The 20,111-nt window shown below is 41.7% G+C and overlaps 1 protein-coding gene across 5 annotated transcripts in view; it reads left to right on the top strand.

Annotated features, from left to right (window-relative positions):
- Nucleotides 1–19,606, top strand: part of PDLIM7 (PDZ and LIM domain 7) — a 117,869-nt gene extending 98,263 nt beyond the window's left edge. For 4 of the 5 annotated variants that reach the window (XM_056575015.1, XM_056575016.1, XM_056575017.1 and 1 more), the window contains exons 6-11: nt 1,320–1,357; nt 3,479–3,722; nt 5,599–5,779; nt 9,961–10,081; nt 10,211–10,326; nt 17,171–19,606. In XM_056575015.1, the coding sequence (XP_056430990.1) occupies nt 1,320–1,357; nt 3,479–3,722; nt 5,599–5,779; nt 9,961–10,081; nt 10,211–10,326; nt 17,171–17,257 (787 nt within the window). In that variant the 3' untranslated portion in view covers nt 17,258–19,606. The remainder of the gene's footprint in view (nt 1–1,319; nt 1,358–3,478; nt 3,723–5,598; nt 5,780–9,960; nt 10,082–10,210; nt 10,327–17,170) is intronic. The other variant, XM_056575019.1, reaches the window with a different exon arrangement.
- The last annotated feature ends 505 nt before the right edge of the window (nt 19,607–20,111 follow it).

Below are 20,111 nucleotides of genomic sequence, written 5' to 3'. Positions count from 1 at the left end.
AAATTGTGGAAATTCATTTCACAGATTACAGGAAGTCATTGTTGGCGAATAAGTGCTGACCCCAAAGTCTAAATTTGATGAGTGGACTGGACAGTGCAGTTGGGTAGAGGAGTCCCTGGTCCATGGCTCTGTACACTGAGGACAAGCAGGGCTCTGTACACTGAGGACAAGCAGGGCTCTGTAGACAAGCAGGGCTCTGTACACTGAGGACAAGCAGGGCTCTGAACACTGAGGACAAGCAAGGTTCTGTGCAGTGAGGACAAGCAGGGCTCTGTACACTGAGGACAAGCAGGGCTCTGTACACTGAGGACAAGCAGGGCTCTGTAGACAAGCAGTGCTCTGTACACTGAGGACAAGCAGAGCTCTGTACACTGACGACAAGCAGGGCTCTGTGCAGTGAGGACAAGCAGGGCTCTCTACACTGAGGACAAGCAGGGCTCTGTACACTGAGGACAAGCAGGGCTCTGTAGACAAGCAGGGCTCTGTACACTGAGGACAAGCAGGGCTCTGTACACTGAGGAGAAGCAAGGTTCTGTGCACTGAGGACAAGCAAAGCTCTGTACACTGACGACAAGCAGGGCTCTGCACTGAGGACAAGCAGGGCTCTGTGCACTGAGGACAAGCAGGGCTCTGTACACTGAGGACAAGCAGGGCTCTGTACACTTAGGACAAGCAGGGCTCTGTACACTTAGGACAAGCAGGGCTCTGTACACTGAGGACAAGCAGGGCTCTGTGCAGTGAGGACATGCAGGGCTCTGTGCACTGAGGACATGCAGGGCTCTGTGTAGTGAGGACAAGCAGGTCTCTGTGCACTGAGGACAAGCAGAGCTCTGTGCACTGAGGACAATCGGGGGCTCTGTGCACGGAGGAAAGCAGGGCTCTGTGCAGTGAGGCTCTGTGACGTGCTCCTGGCTCACACAGCAGGCTGATTGACAAGCCAGGAGCCTGCACAGAGCCCTGCTTGTCCTACCCTCACTTCCTGTATTTGGTCCCCTCATAGAGAAACACAGGTAATAGCTGCAGGGGCAGCATTTTTCCAACCAAAAATATACAAAAATTGTAATCAATGTATATTACAAATATACATATAATGGTATTATCTACATTATAGCAAACTTTTTTTGTTAATGATAGGTGAATAATATGTTTAGGGTTGGTAAGGGGAAATGTATATGCTATTTACACTGCGGGACCTAGAATCTTATGTCATATATTTTGTCCAATTTGCAACATACTCTTTTTTTGCATATTATATAAAATGACATAACCTATTTTCATTTCATATTGTTCAGTATTAACCTTGTTTTTTTTTCTATTAGGCAAGAGGGGAAGAATGTATCTGTTATCTCTGGCCAAGGTAAATGATGGGGGTATTAACATACACTCTTTGAGATATAGAGGAAAACACATTTTCTATCTTGATAACCTTTAAAAAAAAAAAAAGTCTGAATCTTTATCCCTCCACACTCCAAGCAGCATCTCCTCATATGCCAGTACTCGGACTAGATTCCTGGCTTTAAATGGAACCTGTCATCACTTTCATGGTGCCTGAACCAAGAATCATCAGGATGGTCTCTGGTGGCTTCTACTTGCCCTGTTGGCCTTGATCTGTAGATCTCTTCCTATACCCAAAAGGGAGAGAGATATCAATCAAAGCTGGTGGGACTGGAAGAAGTTGGTAGGGATCGCTCCAATGACTTGCCGTTCGGGCAGCGTGAAAGTGATGACAGGTTCCTTTAATTATTCATATATAATATTAAAACAAGGAACAAGAGCATGTGATTATTTTGTATGTAGCCCTGTCCATAGGACACATCACCACTGACTGAGCTTCTCACATGATGGAGCAGCACAGCCTTGTCCAGCTAAGAATATCATGCAGCTGGTCTCTCAAACCACCACCAAATACGTATAAAATGTTATGTTCTTCTAAGGCACACAGTGATCCTGGTATCTCATCTAACCTCCACTATTTTACCTACAGCGGAGATGGCTTTGTTCTCCATTTATGTTTTCAGAGTCTGCCCTTTAATCAGGACAATTGTAATGAGTGATTACTGCTATTTCTTCAAAATACCCGTCAATTATTATGTCTCCATCCTCCAAATGTATTCAATCCATTTTGTCTGCAGCAGATACTCCCACGTGACATATTTACACTTTATCAATATTATTCTCCATTGCCCCATGACTACAGTTTTGATATGTACAGTTCTGGCTACTATTTAGCAAAGTAAAAAAAAAATTGCATACAATAGCATAGTTGACAAAATTTTTGGATATAGTAAAAAGAAAACAAAAACATAGTGTGAACCCAGGCTTACACATTTATACTCTGTCCATAAAACATCAGTGGTTCCGATACTCTAACCTCCACAATTAGATGTTAGCTGTACTTACAATAGCTTATCCAGTTCAAAAGGCATTAGAGGACCTGTGGTTAACCCCCCCCCCCCCCCCCCCCCAAAAAAAAAAGTAATCCGTAAATAACTTAGGGTTCCCTGATCACACACCTGTTTACAGTTTCTTGATGCGTTCTTGATCAGTCAGATGGACATAAACTTACTTTTAATACTGGGAGTGACTATGCACTTCCATTACGGATATGTAAGGTTTTATAATCTGACAATTCAGGGAATCGGAGGGGTGTTAACACAATTTTAATAATGGGAGTGAATATTAGGTGATGGATGGTATTTCTACAGTAAGGGGGTATGTATTAGGCATACGCACCCCTAAATGTAAAACATTTACACCCCCTGACTGTATTATCCTGTCCATTACATAATATTTACTCCCATTATTAAAATTATGTTCACACCCCTCTGATTCCCTGAATTGTCAGACTATAAAACATCATATCTCTGTAATGGAAGTGCATATCAAGAAACTGTAAAAGAGATGTGTGATCAGGACACTCAAAGCCATTAAATCTCAATTTTGGTGCTTGGCCAATGGTCCTCTTGAAGTTAAAATGGACAAGTCAGCAGGAAAACAGGGATGTGAATAAGCACATGGCTAGACTGAGCTAGCTATCAGGATTTCGGGCATACCTAGTCCTCTCCATTGGTAAGATATACTGCATTTTAAAAATATGTAAATAAGGCTCAAGTCCTGGGGTTATTTTGCAACACAGCAAACCCCAGATAAGTCCAGACCATGAGGGAGATTTGTCAAAACCTGTGTAGAGAAAGAGGGGTGCAATTGCCCATAGCAATCAGATTGTTTCTTTTATTTTTAAAATAAACAAAAAAGCTTATATATCACCGATGGAAAGAAAGAGTATGCCTGGAACTCTAATGACTAGCCCAATCTGAACGAGCTTATTTATCCCCTGTTTTCCTGCATACAGGTCTGCTTTAAAACTCAATGATAATGCCTTAATTTATCATTGTTGTATTAAATTAATACAGTAAACGGACAAAGTGAATAGAACAGGTGCAGCTTACATCCCTAATATATGTTTGTTCTTTTTCAGATTTCCCAGATTTCCCAGCCCCTCCACCACCTCCCTCCGGACCTGCTGTTCGGCCCCCTTGGACCACGGATCCTTCTTTTGCTGAGCGTTATGCACCTGATAAAACTACCACTGTAATGACTAAACATAGCCAACCAGCAACCCCCACCCCTGCCCAAAACCGCAATTCCATCCTGCAGGCGGCTCAGCCCACCTCAACTGGTGACAAGACTCCTATCTGTTCCCAATGCAATAAGGTTATTAGGTGAGTGCTTTCTGTATATTATAGTGACCTAAAGACTAGTGTCAAGATACAGTGTCCAAAAGTTTGGATTGGTCAGGGTCTTGGTGCCGAGACCTCCACTGATTTCTAGAAGCAGTGGGAAGAAGTTCTTAGCTGATTGCTTATCTCTCGCTAAAGGAGATTGGCTCAATAGACTTTCAATAGAATCCGTCTCCTGCAGCAAGAAGAGAAGAAGGCACTTAGCTGAACACTTCTGCTCCTTCTAGCAATTGGTAAGTGTGTCAGAACCTAGACCACAATTAGCGATTGAGGATGGCAGCTTGCTCACTCCAGAGGCTGTGCTGCAGATTTTGTTGAGGCGGAGGCTGTGCGTGCCACTCTGACACGTGAGCACCAGAGGCCACACTTAGCATCTCCCACCAGGAAGTGATCAAGATTGCTACGAGAGGCCGAGGATCATGTGATGCAGGTGCCTGGAGTGTTCTTTTTCCTCAACTATCACCTACACCATGATCAATGAAAACTTGACTTGTCAAAAGTTATTTAAATTATAGTAACACTTTAAAGGGGTATTATGGGACGTTAATATTGATGCCCTATTGAATTAATTGGGACAAGCTGCAATACCAGGTGCTACAGAAGGTGTGGCACTGTGCCTGGTAAATTATGAGAAGGCCACAGTGCTTACATGGATGCACCACAGCCCATTTAATCAACTGACTGGCAGGGGTGTCAAAAGGTGAACCATGATGATATTGATGGCTTTTTCTAATAATAGGTCATCGGAAATCCCCTTTAAGGATTTGTTTGTCTACTGGGCACTCTATTTAAAGGGAATGTGTTACAAGAAGATTTCATGTTATTTAACCCAGGTTTTTTTTATAATTTTTTTTTAGGTGTATTTTTTATCTGAATTGTTTCTTTAAATGTTTCAGTTTTCACACTAGCAACTAGAGCAGACAAAATAATCTGATACTTCCTGTTTATTGCTGATCACTTGTCTGCTTTGCTGTGTAGACTGTGACTGGGTTAGCAGAGGCAGGATGGTAACACTTTTTACCGTACACTTTTAATCGTCTATTTCTGTTTCATTTAACTCCCATTCATTACTGATGCCATTTAAGCAGTGGTTCATAATCTTTTCCAAAAATTGTGCCCCCCATATTAGCAACATGTTTGTAACTAATATAGTTGCTGTTATTTCTAATTTATATTATTTTCTTTACTCCATATCCTCTCCCCAAATGCCCTACTCCTCTCCCTATGTCCCCAGGCCCCCTGACTCACAGGTGATGTCTTTTCTGATCAGAGTTGTTCACCTTTCCTTTTGTTCACTCTCCAACCTAAACCGTCTTTACAGAAGCTGTCAGACAAACATGTTACCTTCTTTTCTCCAGCACAATGCCCACCTCTTTACAAACTTTACATTGCCTCACACAGTAATAGTGCTTACTTTGTGCCTCCATATAGTAGTTAGGCCCCCTCTGTGCCCCCACATAGTAGTAGGCTGCCTCCATACCCGGACTGTAGTTACAGTCCATAGCAACCCCATGCTGGCGCATCTCCTCTACTGTGCTCCTGCTCTACTAATACGGCACCTTTACCAGCAATCAGTGCTCACTTCTCTTGAAGTGGCTGTGGCACCTTCTGCCACTTTAAGATCAGGCAGCATAGGCTGCGGAAACTTAAGAAGCAGTGACCACTGCCATAAAGCATACACACCTTGCTATACTGTCTATGCAGAAATAAAGAGATTGGTTGCCCCTTGGAAGTAAAAAAACTAAATGTGGCATCATATCTCTTCTACAGACTAAAAAAGATCTAAGTAGTGGAACTAAAATAACATACACAAAAAATAACATAGTGGTCAATGTGATGTTTTGAACTTTCTTTACAGAGGGAAATATCTGTTGGCACTGGGGCGTTACTACCACCCTGAGGAATTTACTTGTTCCCAGTGTCATAAAGTCCTTGAGGAAGGAGGATTTTTTGAGGAGAAGGGATCTATATTCTGCCCACGTTGCTATGATGTCAGGTTCGCTCCAAACTGTGGCAAGTGTAAAAAGAAGATCACAGGGGTAAGGACGCGGGACAATTGATCTGATACTAATAAAACATTGTATGATCTTATGCTTCATGAAAACAGTAAGCCATGATAAATTAGGTATCATTTTAATGGCATTGAGCCACAGAATAAAGAGAAAATATAATTTAGCCATAAAGTGCACTGCGTAAAAGCAATAAACCCCCAAAGGTTGCAAAATTTCATTTTTCTCTTCAATTTTCCCCCACAAATATTTTTTTTGTTTTGTCATATATTTTATGGTAAAATGAAAGGTGTCATCACAAAGTAAAATTGGTCACACAAAAAACAAGCCCTCATATGGATCCGTAGGGGGAAAAATAAAAAAAGTTATGGCTCTTAAAAGGCGAGGAGGAAAAAGCAAAAGCGCAAAACTGGAATTTTCCTGTGTCCTCAAGGCCAAAATGGGCTGTGTCCTTAAGGAGTTGAAGTAGGGGCATGGCTTGGAACTTACTTAGGCATGTCCCGCGGAAGAAGCGCAGTTGGTGCCAAGTACCAGCAGGATCGCCACACCTTCCCCAAGATCTGCACATCTGAAGCTGAGCCAGTATGTAATGCTTGCTGCATTATTCCCACATTGACCCGAAGTTTATAAGGGGGCCGGGGCTGGTTTAGTGTACAGGGCGTGATTGTCATTTTATTATTATTAGTATGGAGTTTTTAATTTAAGATTACTTAGTTAAATAAATTTGACTAAATTTGTATAAAAAAAATGTACAAAACTGTACAAAAAGTGGGCAGGGCAATAGATTTTCGGTTTCGATTTTCGGGCAAGCACAGGCTAAATTTTTGGTTTCGAACCAAAATTTCCCTTTCGGTGCATCCATACTATGTACAGTCATGACCATAAATGTTGGCACCCCTGACATTTTTCTAGGAAATGAAGTATTTCTCACAGAAAGGATTGCAGTAACATGTTTTGCTATACACATGTTTATTCCCTTTGTGTGTATTGGATCTAAACCAAAAAAGGGAGAGAAAAAAGCAAATTGGACATAATACCAAACTCCAAAAACAGGCTAAACTAAATTATTGGCACCCTTAACTTAATTTTTGGTTGCACACCCTTTGGAAAAAAATAACTGAAATCAGTGGCTTCCTATAACCATCAATAAGCTTCTTACACCTCTCAGCCGGAATGTTGGACCACTCTTCCTTTGCAAACTGCTCCAGGTCTCTCTTATTGGAAGAGCGCCTTTTCTCAAAAGCAATTTTTAAGATCTCTCCACAGGTGGACTCATTGCTGGCCACTTCAGAACTCTCCAGCGTTTTGTTGCCATCCATTTCTGGGTGCTTTTTGATGTATTTTGATGCTGGAAGACCCAATATTTTGGATGCAAACCCAGCTTTCTGACACTGGGCTGTACAGTGCAACCCTCAGTAATCCTCAGATTTCATGATGACACATTCAAGGCACCCATTGGACACATTCAAGGCACCCAGTGCCAGAGGCAGCAAAACAACCCTAAAACATCATTGAACCTCCACCATATTTCACTGTAGGTACTGTGTTCTTTTCTTTGTAGGCCTCATTCTGTTTTTCGGTAAACAGTAGAATGATTTGCTTGACCAAAAATCTCTATCTTGGTCTCATCTGTCCACAAGGGTTTTTCCCAGAAGGATTTTGGCTTACTCAAGTTCATTTTGGCAAAATGTAGTCTTGCTTTTTTATGTCTCTGTGTCAGCAGTGGGGTCCTCCTGGGTCTCCTACCATAGCGTTTCATTTCATTTAAATGTCGACGGATAGTTTGCGCTGACACTGATGCTCCCTGAGCCTGCAGGACAGCTTGAATATCTTTGGAACTTGTTTGCGGCTGCTTATCCACCATCTGGACTATCCTGTTGTTGACACCTTTCATCAATTTTTCTCTTCCGTCCATAACCAGGGAGATTAGCTACAGTGCCATGGGTTGCAAACTTCTTGATAATGTTGCGCACTGTGGACAAAGGCAAATCTAGATCTCTGGAGGTGGAATTGTAACCTTGAGATTGTTGATATTTTTTGACCATTTTGGTTCCCAAGTCCTCAGACAGTTCTCTTCTCCTCTTTCTGTTGTCCATGCTTAGTGTGGCACACACAGACACACAATGCGAAGACTAAGTGAACTTCTCTCCTTTTTATCTGCATGCAGGTGTGATTTTTATATTGTCCACACCTCTTACTTTCCCCAGGAGAGTTTAAAGGAGCATCACATGCTTGAAACAATCTTATTTATCCACAATTTTGAAAGGGTGCCAATAATTTTGTCCAGACCATTTTTGGAGTTTGGTGACATTATGTCCCTTTTTTGGTTTACTTCCAATACACACAAAGGGAATAAACATGTGTATAGCAAAATATGTGTTACTGCAATCCTTTTCTGTGAGAAATACTTCATTTTCTAGAATAATTTCAGGGTGCCAACATTTACGGCCATGAGTGTATATCACTATATACACCATCTTTTGCTTCCTGCAGCTCTTTTCTGCAGCTATCGTGAATCCCTGGTTGTCAGGCTCTGTGCTAAAGGCCAGACTCTCAATAGTTGCAGAGAGAAAAAGGCAGGAAGTGGAAGATTTGGGGGGAGATTTGGCAAAACCTGTCCAGAGGAAAAGATGACCAGTTGCCCATAGCAACCAATCAGATCGCTACTTTCATTTTTAACAAGGCCTCTGCAAAATAAAATAAGCTATTTCATTGGTTGCTATGGGCAACTGGGCAACTTTTCCTCTGCGCAGGTTTTGATAAATCTCCCCCTGTGTATGCTGTCCCCCTCCTCACTAAATAGGCTGTTGGGGGCACGTAGGATGAACAACAGGGAATGTGCTGCCCCTCCCATCTGGCAACAGGTAAGAAACAGAAGGGGGGGGGGGGGGGGGTATAGCCCTTACAAGGAAAAAAAAAAAAATTATAATTAAAATAATTATTATACGTTTTTGAATATATTCCAAAGCTACTCCCTGTCAGCCTCCCCCAAGCTCAGCATCTAGCCGACCCCTGAAACTCAACACGCAGTACATCTCTTACCTATAACACACAGAAGACCTTCAGTCTGATACACTCCCCATTACCTCCCTTCCTAATCTAACGAACATATTGGCCCATATTTATCAATCTGCCCTAATTGTCTGGTTTTTCCTACAGCAACCAATCACAGCTCAACTTTCACTTTACAAGAGCTCGTTAAGATATGAAAGTTAAGCTGTGATTGGTTGTTGTGGGAAAAACCAGACAATTAGGGTTTCAGGCTGATTGATAAATCAGGGCCATTATCTTCTTCTCCACTATGGTTATTTTTATCCGATTAGTCGATTAATCAAAACAATAATTGGCCAACTAATCCTTTATGAAAATAACCATTAGTGGCCGCCCTAATTAAAATGACACACCATTCCTATGAAATTATTCCCACAAAAATGTATTTCAATCTAGTCGGACCCCCAATCTATAACATGCTACATGCATATTGGACTGCATTTTCTACACAATTGAATTAATTTAACGACAATATAAATAATAGGTTCGATGTTGGTCCTTGACGTTTTCACTGACCAATATTGTTATGATTCAGAACTATAATTGGCCAGTCTATATTGAGGATTGAATATGTAACAGACTACCTTAAAGTGGCAGAACACCTAGAAGCAGAAATGCTAGTTTCAGGCAACAGTAATCAAAATGACCAATTCAAACAAGATTTGAGAAAATATTGTAAAAATTCTGACAAAATGGTCTGTACACCTGTGACTTTCTTTACACCTAAAGACGCTCCAATAAAAGTGGCCAATAAATTTGACAATTGCATTTTTCTGGGTGCCGATACACCTAGCAATAGTGTGCCAGGTGGTCAGAAAACAGTGAATAACCATGTCAGCTGAGGGTATAACCATGTGACACATAACCGCTAGGTGTACGGGCACCCTCAGACTTGCATCCTTACATTAAGAACATTCTAGATATAAGGAAGACAACTGATGCCGCTTCTGAGCGTTTGAGCCACTGAACAAAAGAAGGCTAGCTGTTGGAGTTCAGTCTTGCTTTTTACTACAATTTTGTGTTTTGATATGTTTGGCAAGGACGTTCCTGGTTAACTGGCGGTGATATTACCCATAAGTCTACATGATATTTACTGGCCTGTTGTGTATTCCATTATTTGATTCATTTGTCATACCGTGTGCCATCCTCTTATTTTTCAGGAGATAATGCATGCTCTGAAGATGACTTGGCACGTTCAGTGTTTCACCTGTGCGTTTTGTAAGACCCCTATTCGCAATCGCGCCTTTTACATGGAGGAAGGCCAGCCATATTGTGAAAGAGGTAAGATGTGACATAGAGGTCTGTTGTGTACTAATGTGATGGGATAATAAGACAGTCCTGAAGCTTTATTTTTGTAAGTTCCTGCTGAAAATGTTTCAAAAACAATACCAGGTGTTTTTTTCTGCCTAGATTATGAGAAGATGTTTGGTACTAAGTGTCGTGGCTGCGATTTTAAAATTGATGCCGGTGACCGTTTCTTGGAAGCGCTAGGGTTCAGCTGGCATGACACCTGCTTCGTCTGTGCGGTAAGCCTTCATGTTCACTGTACACAAACATTCTGTTTACACTGAAGAAGTTGAGAAAATAATACTTGACTCTGATACTGCTGGAACCTCGCATGATATTGGAGGTTAAAGCTGGGTTCACACCTGGAGGCTCTGTTGGGTGCCTCTATTGCAGGATCTGTCAAAAATGCCAGACAATGCTGCCCAGTAAGATGCTGGAAACCATGCCAAACCATCCCATTTAAGTCAGTGGGGTCTGTGGGGTGCCGTTCATGTCCCAAGCTGGATTTTTCTATGTTTTATAGATGCTAAACTAGTGACATGTCTGGGACATAGTACGGGATATACATTAATTCTATATACTTACATCACATGAGTACGCATTGTGAACCTGTTCTTATTAGACTAAATGCCAGTCCAGACCTTTAGGACCAGCCACCGTTTCCTGTTTATATAGTTAGAATGGATCATATTGCAAGACACATAAGCTTACGTAATGATAATACCTTATTACTCTTCTTTACTCTGCTGTTTCTTCTCTTACTGGACATATAGCTCCATCTTGAACAATTTGGCTGGCTCTACCTTAAAGGGGTACTCCACTGGCCAGCTTTGGGAGCATTTAGTTCCGAGCGCTGTGTGCGCCCTGCGGGGGTTGGACACACCCCCTGGTCACGTCACACACCCTCAATGCAAGTCTATGGGAGGGGGGCGTGGCAGACACCACTAAATGTTCCGAACGCTGGTCAGTGAAGTACCCCTTTAACATGGCATAATAATTTATTTATATTGCGCCAACACTTAACAATTTTGAGGGTTTCGATAAGGACAAATATCAGACATTATAATATTACAACTACAGGGTGGGCCATTTATATGGATACACCTTAATAAAATGGGAATGGTTGGTGATATTAACTTCCTGTTTGTGGCACATTAGTATATGTGAGGGGGGAAACTTATGTGGGTGGTGACCATGGCGGCCATTTTGAAGTCGGACATTTTGAATCCAACTTTTGTTTTTTCAATAGGAAGAGGGTCATGTGACACATCGAACTTATTGGGAATTTCACAAGAAAAACAATGATGTGCTTGGTTTTAACGTAATTTTATCCTTTCATGAGTTATTTACAAGTTTCTGACCACTTATAAAATGTGTTCAATGTGCTGCCCATTGTGTTGGATTGTCAATACAACCCTCTTCTCCCACTCTTCACACACTCATAGCAACACCGCAGGAGAAATGGTAGATCCTATAGAAAAAACTAAAGTTGGATTCAAAATATCCGACTTCAAAATGGCCACCATGGTCACCACCCATCTTGAAATGTTTCCCCCCTCACATATATTAATGTTCTACAAACAGGAAGTTAATATCACCAACCATTCCCTTTATATTAAGGCGGCCCACCCTGTAGTTATTCAGGTAAGAGGAGTGAGGGCCCTGCTCGCAAGAGCTTACAATCTATGAGGGATGGGTTGGAGACAAAAGTCAGCAAGTGCTTTGTATATACAATGGTCCAGCCATGTTTTATAAATAGGGTAGCTACATAAAGGTGGGTGAACCAGTTGTGGTAGAGGGTGTGAGATGCAGGGTAGATGGAATTACCCTAGAGGCAGATGGCATTAAACCCTTGTATTCGTGACACCAGGGCGTAGTTTATGCTCTATACCACCCGAAGGTATACCGCTGGATCCTGGGCTAGGCACGGGGGGCAATTATGACTCCGACGCCAAGTTATGGACAACGGTAGCTTTACTGAGTGACAGATGGTACAGTCTATACAGCTTAGCCAGGCCCATGGAGGTGACCAGTGACTTCAGAGACCTTAAGGGCTTGCTGGAACTTGCAGTAGATTTGGACAATTTTAGTGCAGGCCAGTCTGACATGACAATAGATGACTGTGACTGACTTGACTTGAGACTGACAATGCTGTGGTTGTAGCTTACTTGTAGAATTGTGGCTGCTGGACTGACTTGAGGCCTCCTATGGACTCCAGACACACTCTAGGACTTGACTGCACTGCAACTCAGCAGAAAGAGAGAGAGGAGACTCCTCCCAGGGCTTTTATAGGGGAGACTCTGGTGGGGTCCCATTGGTCACCCTTAAGTCACATGGTCACTGATACCTCCTGGGTTACACTCGCATGACAACTCACATGACGACTGGTGATCACATGTTAACCTCTCTTGAAGTAATAACACTTTCTATATGCATTATACAGTATAACACATGGCAAACAATATATACATAAGGGGACAGGTGTAAGGGGGCCCAGGGGACACTGTAAGGAGGCTGCATGACAGGTACAGGGGCACAACTCTCGTACTGGGCCACAACACAGTCATCAGACAAGCTCTGAGCGTAAAAGTTCATAAAGCGTACAGTGCCCTGCTGAATGATATTGGAAGAACATATTGATAGTAGGTGAGGGAATGTTATATGGCTGCTTGATTGTGTGTCTTTAGGGCAGAATTGTTGGTTACAAGTCTGATGGTTCGGTGTATTCCAGAGAAATGGTGCAGCACAAATGATAAGTATAGAAGATGTTTGTTTCAGACCATTAGAAGAGTGGTGAGCACATGTGGGATCAGTGCCGGCTCTACCATGGGTCCAAATGGGTTCATTGGACCCAGTCGGCACCTTGACAGGGGGTGACAGTTTGCTGCCCAAGAGAATTGAGCAAACATTAATTCCAACTGTTAGGCGCATGAAAGCTTCCTGACAGTGAGAGAAGGCCGTGACCTTTGCCCCTATGCAGACACCGATAATGTCACTTATTGACGTCTGCACTGTGGAGGAGGAACGACACAGTCTAGCTGTACTGCGTAGAACAGCTGGTATGATTTTTTTTGTTATTTTTGTTATCCTAGTGGAGATGACATATCTGGCTACAAGGGGAGATTTTTACCTACCTAGCTACTTACCCATTGGGCTATCTATACCTAGCTACCTACTTGGCTGCCTACCTAAATAGCTATCAACCTACCTGGTTACCTACCTACCTTGCTATCTTCCTACCTAGTTATCTATCTACCTTTCTGGCTACCTACCTACCTGGCTGGCCACCTACCTAGCTAGATAGCTCCCTACTTACCTGGCTAGCTACCTACTTATCTATCTACCTACCTGACTACCTAGCTAACAACTCAACTAGCTAGCTAGCTAGCTACCAAGCTACCTACCTGGCTATCTACCTACCTAGCTAGCTAACAACCCACTTACCTAGCTACCTACCTAACAATGTATTTACATAATGGAGAGAGCTTTATCTACATAAGGATGCATTTACCTAGTGATGGGCTACCTACCTGAGGACATACCTGCCTATGGAGAGGAGTGAAAAATACCTAATAAGGGAATTATTTAACTATTGTAGGACATACCTACCTAATACCTACCTAATCAGCATTTCATTCTTGGACCCGGGAAGCACAATGCCTTGGGCCAGCCCTGGGTAGGTTCCTAGACAGAGATGAGTGAGGAGATGTAGGGAGGTGTAGCATTCTAGAGAACTTTATGGGTGAGAGTGAGGATTTTGTACTGTATTCTGAACTGAGTGGGCAACCAACAAAGTGACTGGCAAGTTGGGGGCATCGGTCTAGCCTGTTAGTAAAGAGGTTGTTTATCCCTACGGGTGCAGAAAAAAATCCCTATATCATCCGTTTATTGTTATTATTTATTGTAATAGTCCTGGATTTATTATTATTATTCTTTTTATTATTGATGCAGATTGTGGTCTGCCCTGTTGCTCTGTATTGTAATGTAACCATGGAGTCTGCACAAGATTTCATTACAACAAAATTGGACATCACTACTGCCTGTTCTCATGGTTGTACGAGGCTGGCACAGTGCTCCAGAGGTGTTTGCCAAGGATGCTGTTACAGGTTCTCTGTGTGTACAGAACATTTTTATGCCATGTTGTGCTGTTTTTAATTTCATGCTAATTTGCACCGTTTTCCCCAATGTCATTAAAGAAGTTCTCAAGTGAAAAATAACTTCCCGTGAAGGCGACGATTATGTTCTGTTTTATTAGACAGCCTCCTTGTGGCTGCCAACATTTTTTTGTAAACATTAAAGAGAATATGTCACCATGGAAACCTCACCCCTAAACTGCTGTATTATCTGGATAGGTGATTCCGAATCTGTAATGTTTATCTTTGTACCCATGTGCATTTCCTTGCAGTAACTATTTATGCGCTGCCTGCTTATGCTTTGCTGGGACTTCTAAGATCAGGGAAATAATTCGGCTTCGCTCGTAACCTCTTCATTGGTATGCATCATACAGGCTGGTAGAGGGCTTAGGCTATGTTCACATAGTGTACAGATACTGGTATCGGAAAAGCATTGTCACAGGAGCCCCAGGGGGGGGGTGTAAATATAATGGGGTTTTATGGAACATGATTATCATAATGCAACAAAATAATCTGCTATGAAGTCCACATAAATTGGTGAGACTTTTTAGCTGCAGAATATTAGCAGATATTTTTTGCAACAACTCTTCTACATATGAACGCATCTTTACTGTTGAGCACTGCAAGTGAATCTATATACAGTGTGTATGTATATAAAATGCAATGGATGGATGGATGTTCCAGCATAACTTCCAGATGGCTGGAGATATTTTTATGAACTTTGGGACACACGTTACTTATGTCAGCTAAAAATATTGAAGTGTCAACTCAACCCTAATCTTGAGGGTGTTTTTTTTTCTCTGAAGTCACCTTACTTAGGGGCTGCAGAGATTGCACGGGACTTTGAAACATGAGGCTAGAATATGAGGACGACATGTCATTGTTGCTTTCCCAAGGTTTAGGTAGGAAGATCTGGCAATGCCAGGAACTCAGCTAGTACAAAGAAAAAAAATAAATGATTACTCAACCAGGCATTACAGTAGTTTGGAGGGGAGTGATGCGGTGACAGATTCCCCTAAACATCTCTTATAGACAGCTACTGCATAAAAAGATACCACTCACCTGCACCTCACATCCTGGGCAAAGGGGTGTAATTTAGCTAAAATGTGAAGGGCCCAGACAGTCTGGTTGCAGAGGACATTCTGCCACCCCATGTTATATCATGTGGTACAAATTCAAAGAGTTTAAAAAAAAAACATTCTTTATGTAGTCCTTAAAGGGGTATTCCCATTTGAACAGTTTGGCATATCCACAAGGTATACCATTAATGTAGAATAGATGAGAGCCCTACCTAGAGCAGGGCGGTATGACCAAATATGTGTATCACGGTATTTTTGTAACTTATGGCGGTTCCACGGTGTATAACAGTATTTCTTTCACCCCCACCCCAAATCATGTGACCCGCGAGCGCTCTTCTGCTCCCCCCCCCAAATCATGTTACCCGCCAGCGCTGTTCTGCTCCCCCCCCCCCCCCAATTAATTATCAGCCCAGCGGGGTACTACTTACATATGTCACCCGCAAACACTGCCCTCCTCCTCCTTGTTGGGGGCCACCGGCGCTGGAACTCACTGTACGCCAGTGGTCTCCAACCTGCGGACCTCCAGATGTTGCACAACTACAACTCCCAGCATGCCTGGACAGCCAGAACAGGGGGGAGCAGAACAGCGCTGGCAGGTAACAGGATTTGGTGGGGGAGCAGAACAGCACTCGCAGGTAACATGATTTGGTGGGGGGGGGGAGCAGAACAGCGCTGGCGGGTAACATGATTTGGGGGGGGGAGGGGGGAGCAGAACAGCACTGGCGGGTCACGTATGATTAGTTCCCCGATGTGGGGACAGCGCAGCGCTGGGCTGATAATTTATTCCAAAGGGGGAAGGGCCAAACTGGTATTGCGGTATGGGAAAAATTCATATCGTGCGGCCCAAAAATTTCGGTATTCGGTATGAACCGGTATACCGCCCAGCCCTAGCCCCACCTGTAGTCGAGATCAAGGGTCCCCCTAAAGCTTTTGTTAAAGGCTAAAAATATTTAACGCTATTGGGGAAAAAATATGCAACTTGCAACAGCTATACTGTATGAACAAATGTCCATTTTATAGACCAAAACCCTAAAGGGGTTGTCCGGCAAAAAGTGGTTTGTTGTTTGTTTCTTTTTTTTTTTTTTTTTTTTTATATGGCCATGCCTTAATTAAAAAAAAAAAAAAAAAAGCCTGTACTTACCTTCTCCACTCCTCTGCTTCAATCACTGACTGAGGGGGGGCACCGCTGCGACCAGTGATTGCCTGGTCCCCAGCACCAGGTAGGTAAATAACTATGGGTCTTTACAACTGTAGTGATACCAAATATGTAATAGAAGGGGGTCAAAGAGGAACCCCCTTGCCCATGTCAGACGCCTTAGATATGGCGGCATATGGACTTCACATCCTATCATTTTTACCATTTTAATTATTGCATTTCTTAAAGGGGTTATCCAGGAAAAAACTTTTTTTTAAATATCAACTGGCTCCAGAAAGGTAAACAGATTTGTAAATTACTACTATTAAAAAATCTTAATCCTTTCAGTACTTATGAGCTTCTGAAGTTAAGGTTGTTCTTTTCTGTCTAAGTGCTCTCTGATGACACGTGTCTCGGGAAACACCCAGTTTAGAAGCAAATCCCCATAGCAAACCTCTTCTAAACTGGGCAGTTCCCGAGACAGGTGTCATCAGAGAGCACTTAGACAGAAAAGAACAACCTTAACTTCAGAAGCTCATAAGTACTGAAAGGATTAAGATTTTTTAATAGAATTTACAAATCTGTTTATCTTTCTAGAGCCAGTTGATATATAAAAAAAAGTTTTTTCCTGGATAACCCCTTTAAGATATACATGATGTTCCTGTATAGTAATGTTTGACGTGTGACTTACAACACTGTGATATGGTTCTAAAAGCTCTTTTCTTTTCCTTTTAAGATATGTCAGACTAACCTGGAAGGCAAGACATTCTATTCCAAGAAAGACAAACCTCTTTGCAAGACCCACGCCTTTTCCAATGTCTGATCTGCGACCCACCTGCACGGCGGCACATGCACAGTCTCACAGACATGCACACCTCATACACACTTCAGCTGCCTGCATGAGAAAGGATACAGAAGAGCCTTCAGGACCCACTATATATGTGCAACAGCTATGTCTTCAGTGCTACAAAAAGTGAAGAAAATGCTGGAACAAATATATATATAATCGTTTGTAATTACATTTCAGCTTCCTACTAAAGTCTTACTGTTTTGTAATGTTAGGTGCTAAATGGCTATCCAGTATGTAAGACATTAGCCATACAAACTCATGTATATATGACTGTTATATATTGAATTGGCAGGGTTTAAACACAGAACAAACCTATAGAAAATCATTTAATAGCTGAAAACATGTCTATGAGGTCTAGCAGTCATTAAAGGTGCCTTTTAAAGCAAGGAAACGTGCTTTTACCAGTTTTTGACCGGCACACCTAAAACCAGAGTGGGTCAGGCTTTGCACAAGAACACATGCTTATGGACTCCAGCAGCAGACAACCCCCTTTGAAGTCAACTTTGGAGCAGATCACTTGCCATAACAGTCTATTTTGGTGATACGCATTCTATTAGTCCTTGGGTTGGGCTCTGTTTAATCTTGGACATGCACATTTTCTGTATAGCCGTAGTTTGGGCCTCCAAGAACCATTTTCTTTTGTGTACACTGATAAATTGGACAGCACTGTCACTTGCACAAGATATGTATCCCATATGACTTAGGCCAGGTTCTTTTCATAACTCAGTATTTTTAAGATGAAATTGAAGGCTCATGATAGGAGCTTAGACATACTGAATAAAGTACAGTATAAGAGGCAAGTAATAGAGGTATGAGGGAGGCATATGGCCAAGAGGTGAAATGTTTACAGGAGATATCCAGTTAGTTTACATATAATGGGCAACTAAAATGATGTAGAAGGGGTCATTGCAGAAAAGTTTACATTGGACACAGTTTACAATCCTTATTGTGCGTAGATATCTATTGTGATGTATAGTGCCTTCACACCCCTATAGTGTTTTTCCTGTTTTGTTACATTACAGTGTGGAAATAAAATAGATTTTGTGTACCTTCTGATTTATACAACATACCACCACTTTTAACTAGGCCAAGATATATTCCAAGACAAATTAATGTTTCCCCTAAACCCTTACATTGTAGCTTTCAGTTTCGGGATATTACCCTGTTAGAAAACAAACATTCTATCCAGTCCCCCAGAAGCTCTTTCCATCTTTCCTTTAATCCTCACCATTTTTTCCTGCTGATGGGAATGGTGTTCTTGAGGTAATGGAATGGAATAGACTTGCATTGAGGGGGCATGGTGTGACGTCACAAGGGGCGGGGCCAACCCACGCATTGGGCGTGTTGGGAGCCAGTGGCATACCTAGAGCAGGTATATTTATACTAATGGATCACGCAGTAAATTTATTGGACCAGACTTTATTTAGGGATTTCATAGTTTCAATACATGTGAGCAGTGAATACATAGTTTCAATACATGTGAGCAGTGAATACATAGTTTCAATACATGTGAGCAGTGAATACATAGTTTCAATACATGTGAGCAGTGAATACATAGTTTCAATACATGTGAGCAGTGAATACATAGTTTCAATACATGTGAGCAGTGAATATATATGCACTCACTACTTTTCAGTTTTTTATTTATTTCTTAAACAAGTTATTTATTTTTATTTCCTTGGAACAATTTGGACTATTTTGTCAGGTCCAATGACATCTAAATTTTAAATCCATTTTTATTCCAGGTTGTAATGCGACAAAACAGAAAAAAAAAACACTAATGGGGATGAATACATTATCTATAGAGGATTCCTGTTACAGTTTTAGGACATCAGGCAGACTAGCAGGTAGAATAGATACAGTTTGTAAAAAATGAACGTTCTCTCATATTCAACGTCGTACAATTATCTAACACATGTAGAGGCTTTCTATGTCTTTTAATGACAATAAGAACAATTCCTTACAGATGTTATCAGGCACTGTGCTTAGGATTCAGCCATATTCTGGAACTACATGACTAGCAGTGTGAGTAATATATTACAACTGCTATTATGTCTCCTTTAATATAGATATTCCTACTGGTTTCTTAATAATCCTGTATGTTGTATTGGATAATAGAGACCAGGCTGAAATGATCTATTATTGTGTATCCTTGTGTAAATGGTGAAATGTTAGTATGCTATCATTAGTGTTCTACACAGTAGACTTGGCAGCATATGGCTGATTTATCAAGGGTTTATATTCTTTCAAATGGTTATAATTAGAGATGAGCGAACTTACAGTAAATTCGATTCGTCACGAACTTCTCGGTTCGGCACTTATCCTGCGTAAATTAGTTCAGCCTTCAGGTGCTCCGGTGGGCTGGAAAAGGTGGATACAGTCCTAGGAAAGAGTCTCCTAGGACTCTCCACCTTTTCCAGCCCACCGGAGCACCGGAAAGCTGAACTAATTTATGCAGGAAAAGTCATCAACTGCCGAGCCGAGAAGTTTGTGACTAATCAAATTTACTGTAAGTTCGCTCATCTCTAATTATAATGCAAACTCTTGATGACCGAAAGAACAAAACATAACCTTGAGCCTTGTTTTATTTAAATTGACAATATTTGCTTCAAATGTCTTAGAGTTTTTTATTCAGTTTTATTAGATGGAAAAGAAACGGTGATAAGAGCAAGGCAGTGAATTATTCTCCAGTGATGACTACCGAGCAGTACACACTCCAGTCACTTACCTGCCTGTGCCATAATATTGATGGAGATGTTCATCAGACTGATGTGCTGTCAAGAATGTTGTTTTATCTTCAAGGTCTCACTATTTGTCACTTTGCTTT

Source organism: Hyla sarda, chromosome 4 (genome assembly GCF_029499605.1).
Source record: "Hyla sarda isolate aHylSar1 chromosome 4, aHylSar1.hap1, whole genome shotgun sequence".
Taxonomy (NCBI): Eukaryota; Metazoa; Chordata; class Amphibia; order Anura; family Hylidae; genus Hyla; species Hyla sarda.
This window is presented reverse-complemented; position numbering and strand designations above follow the sequence as displayed.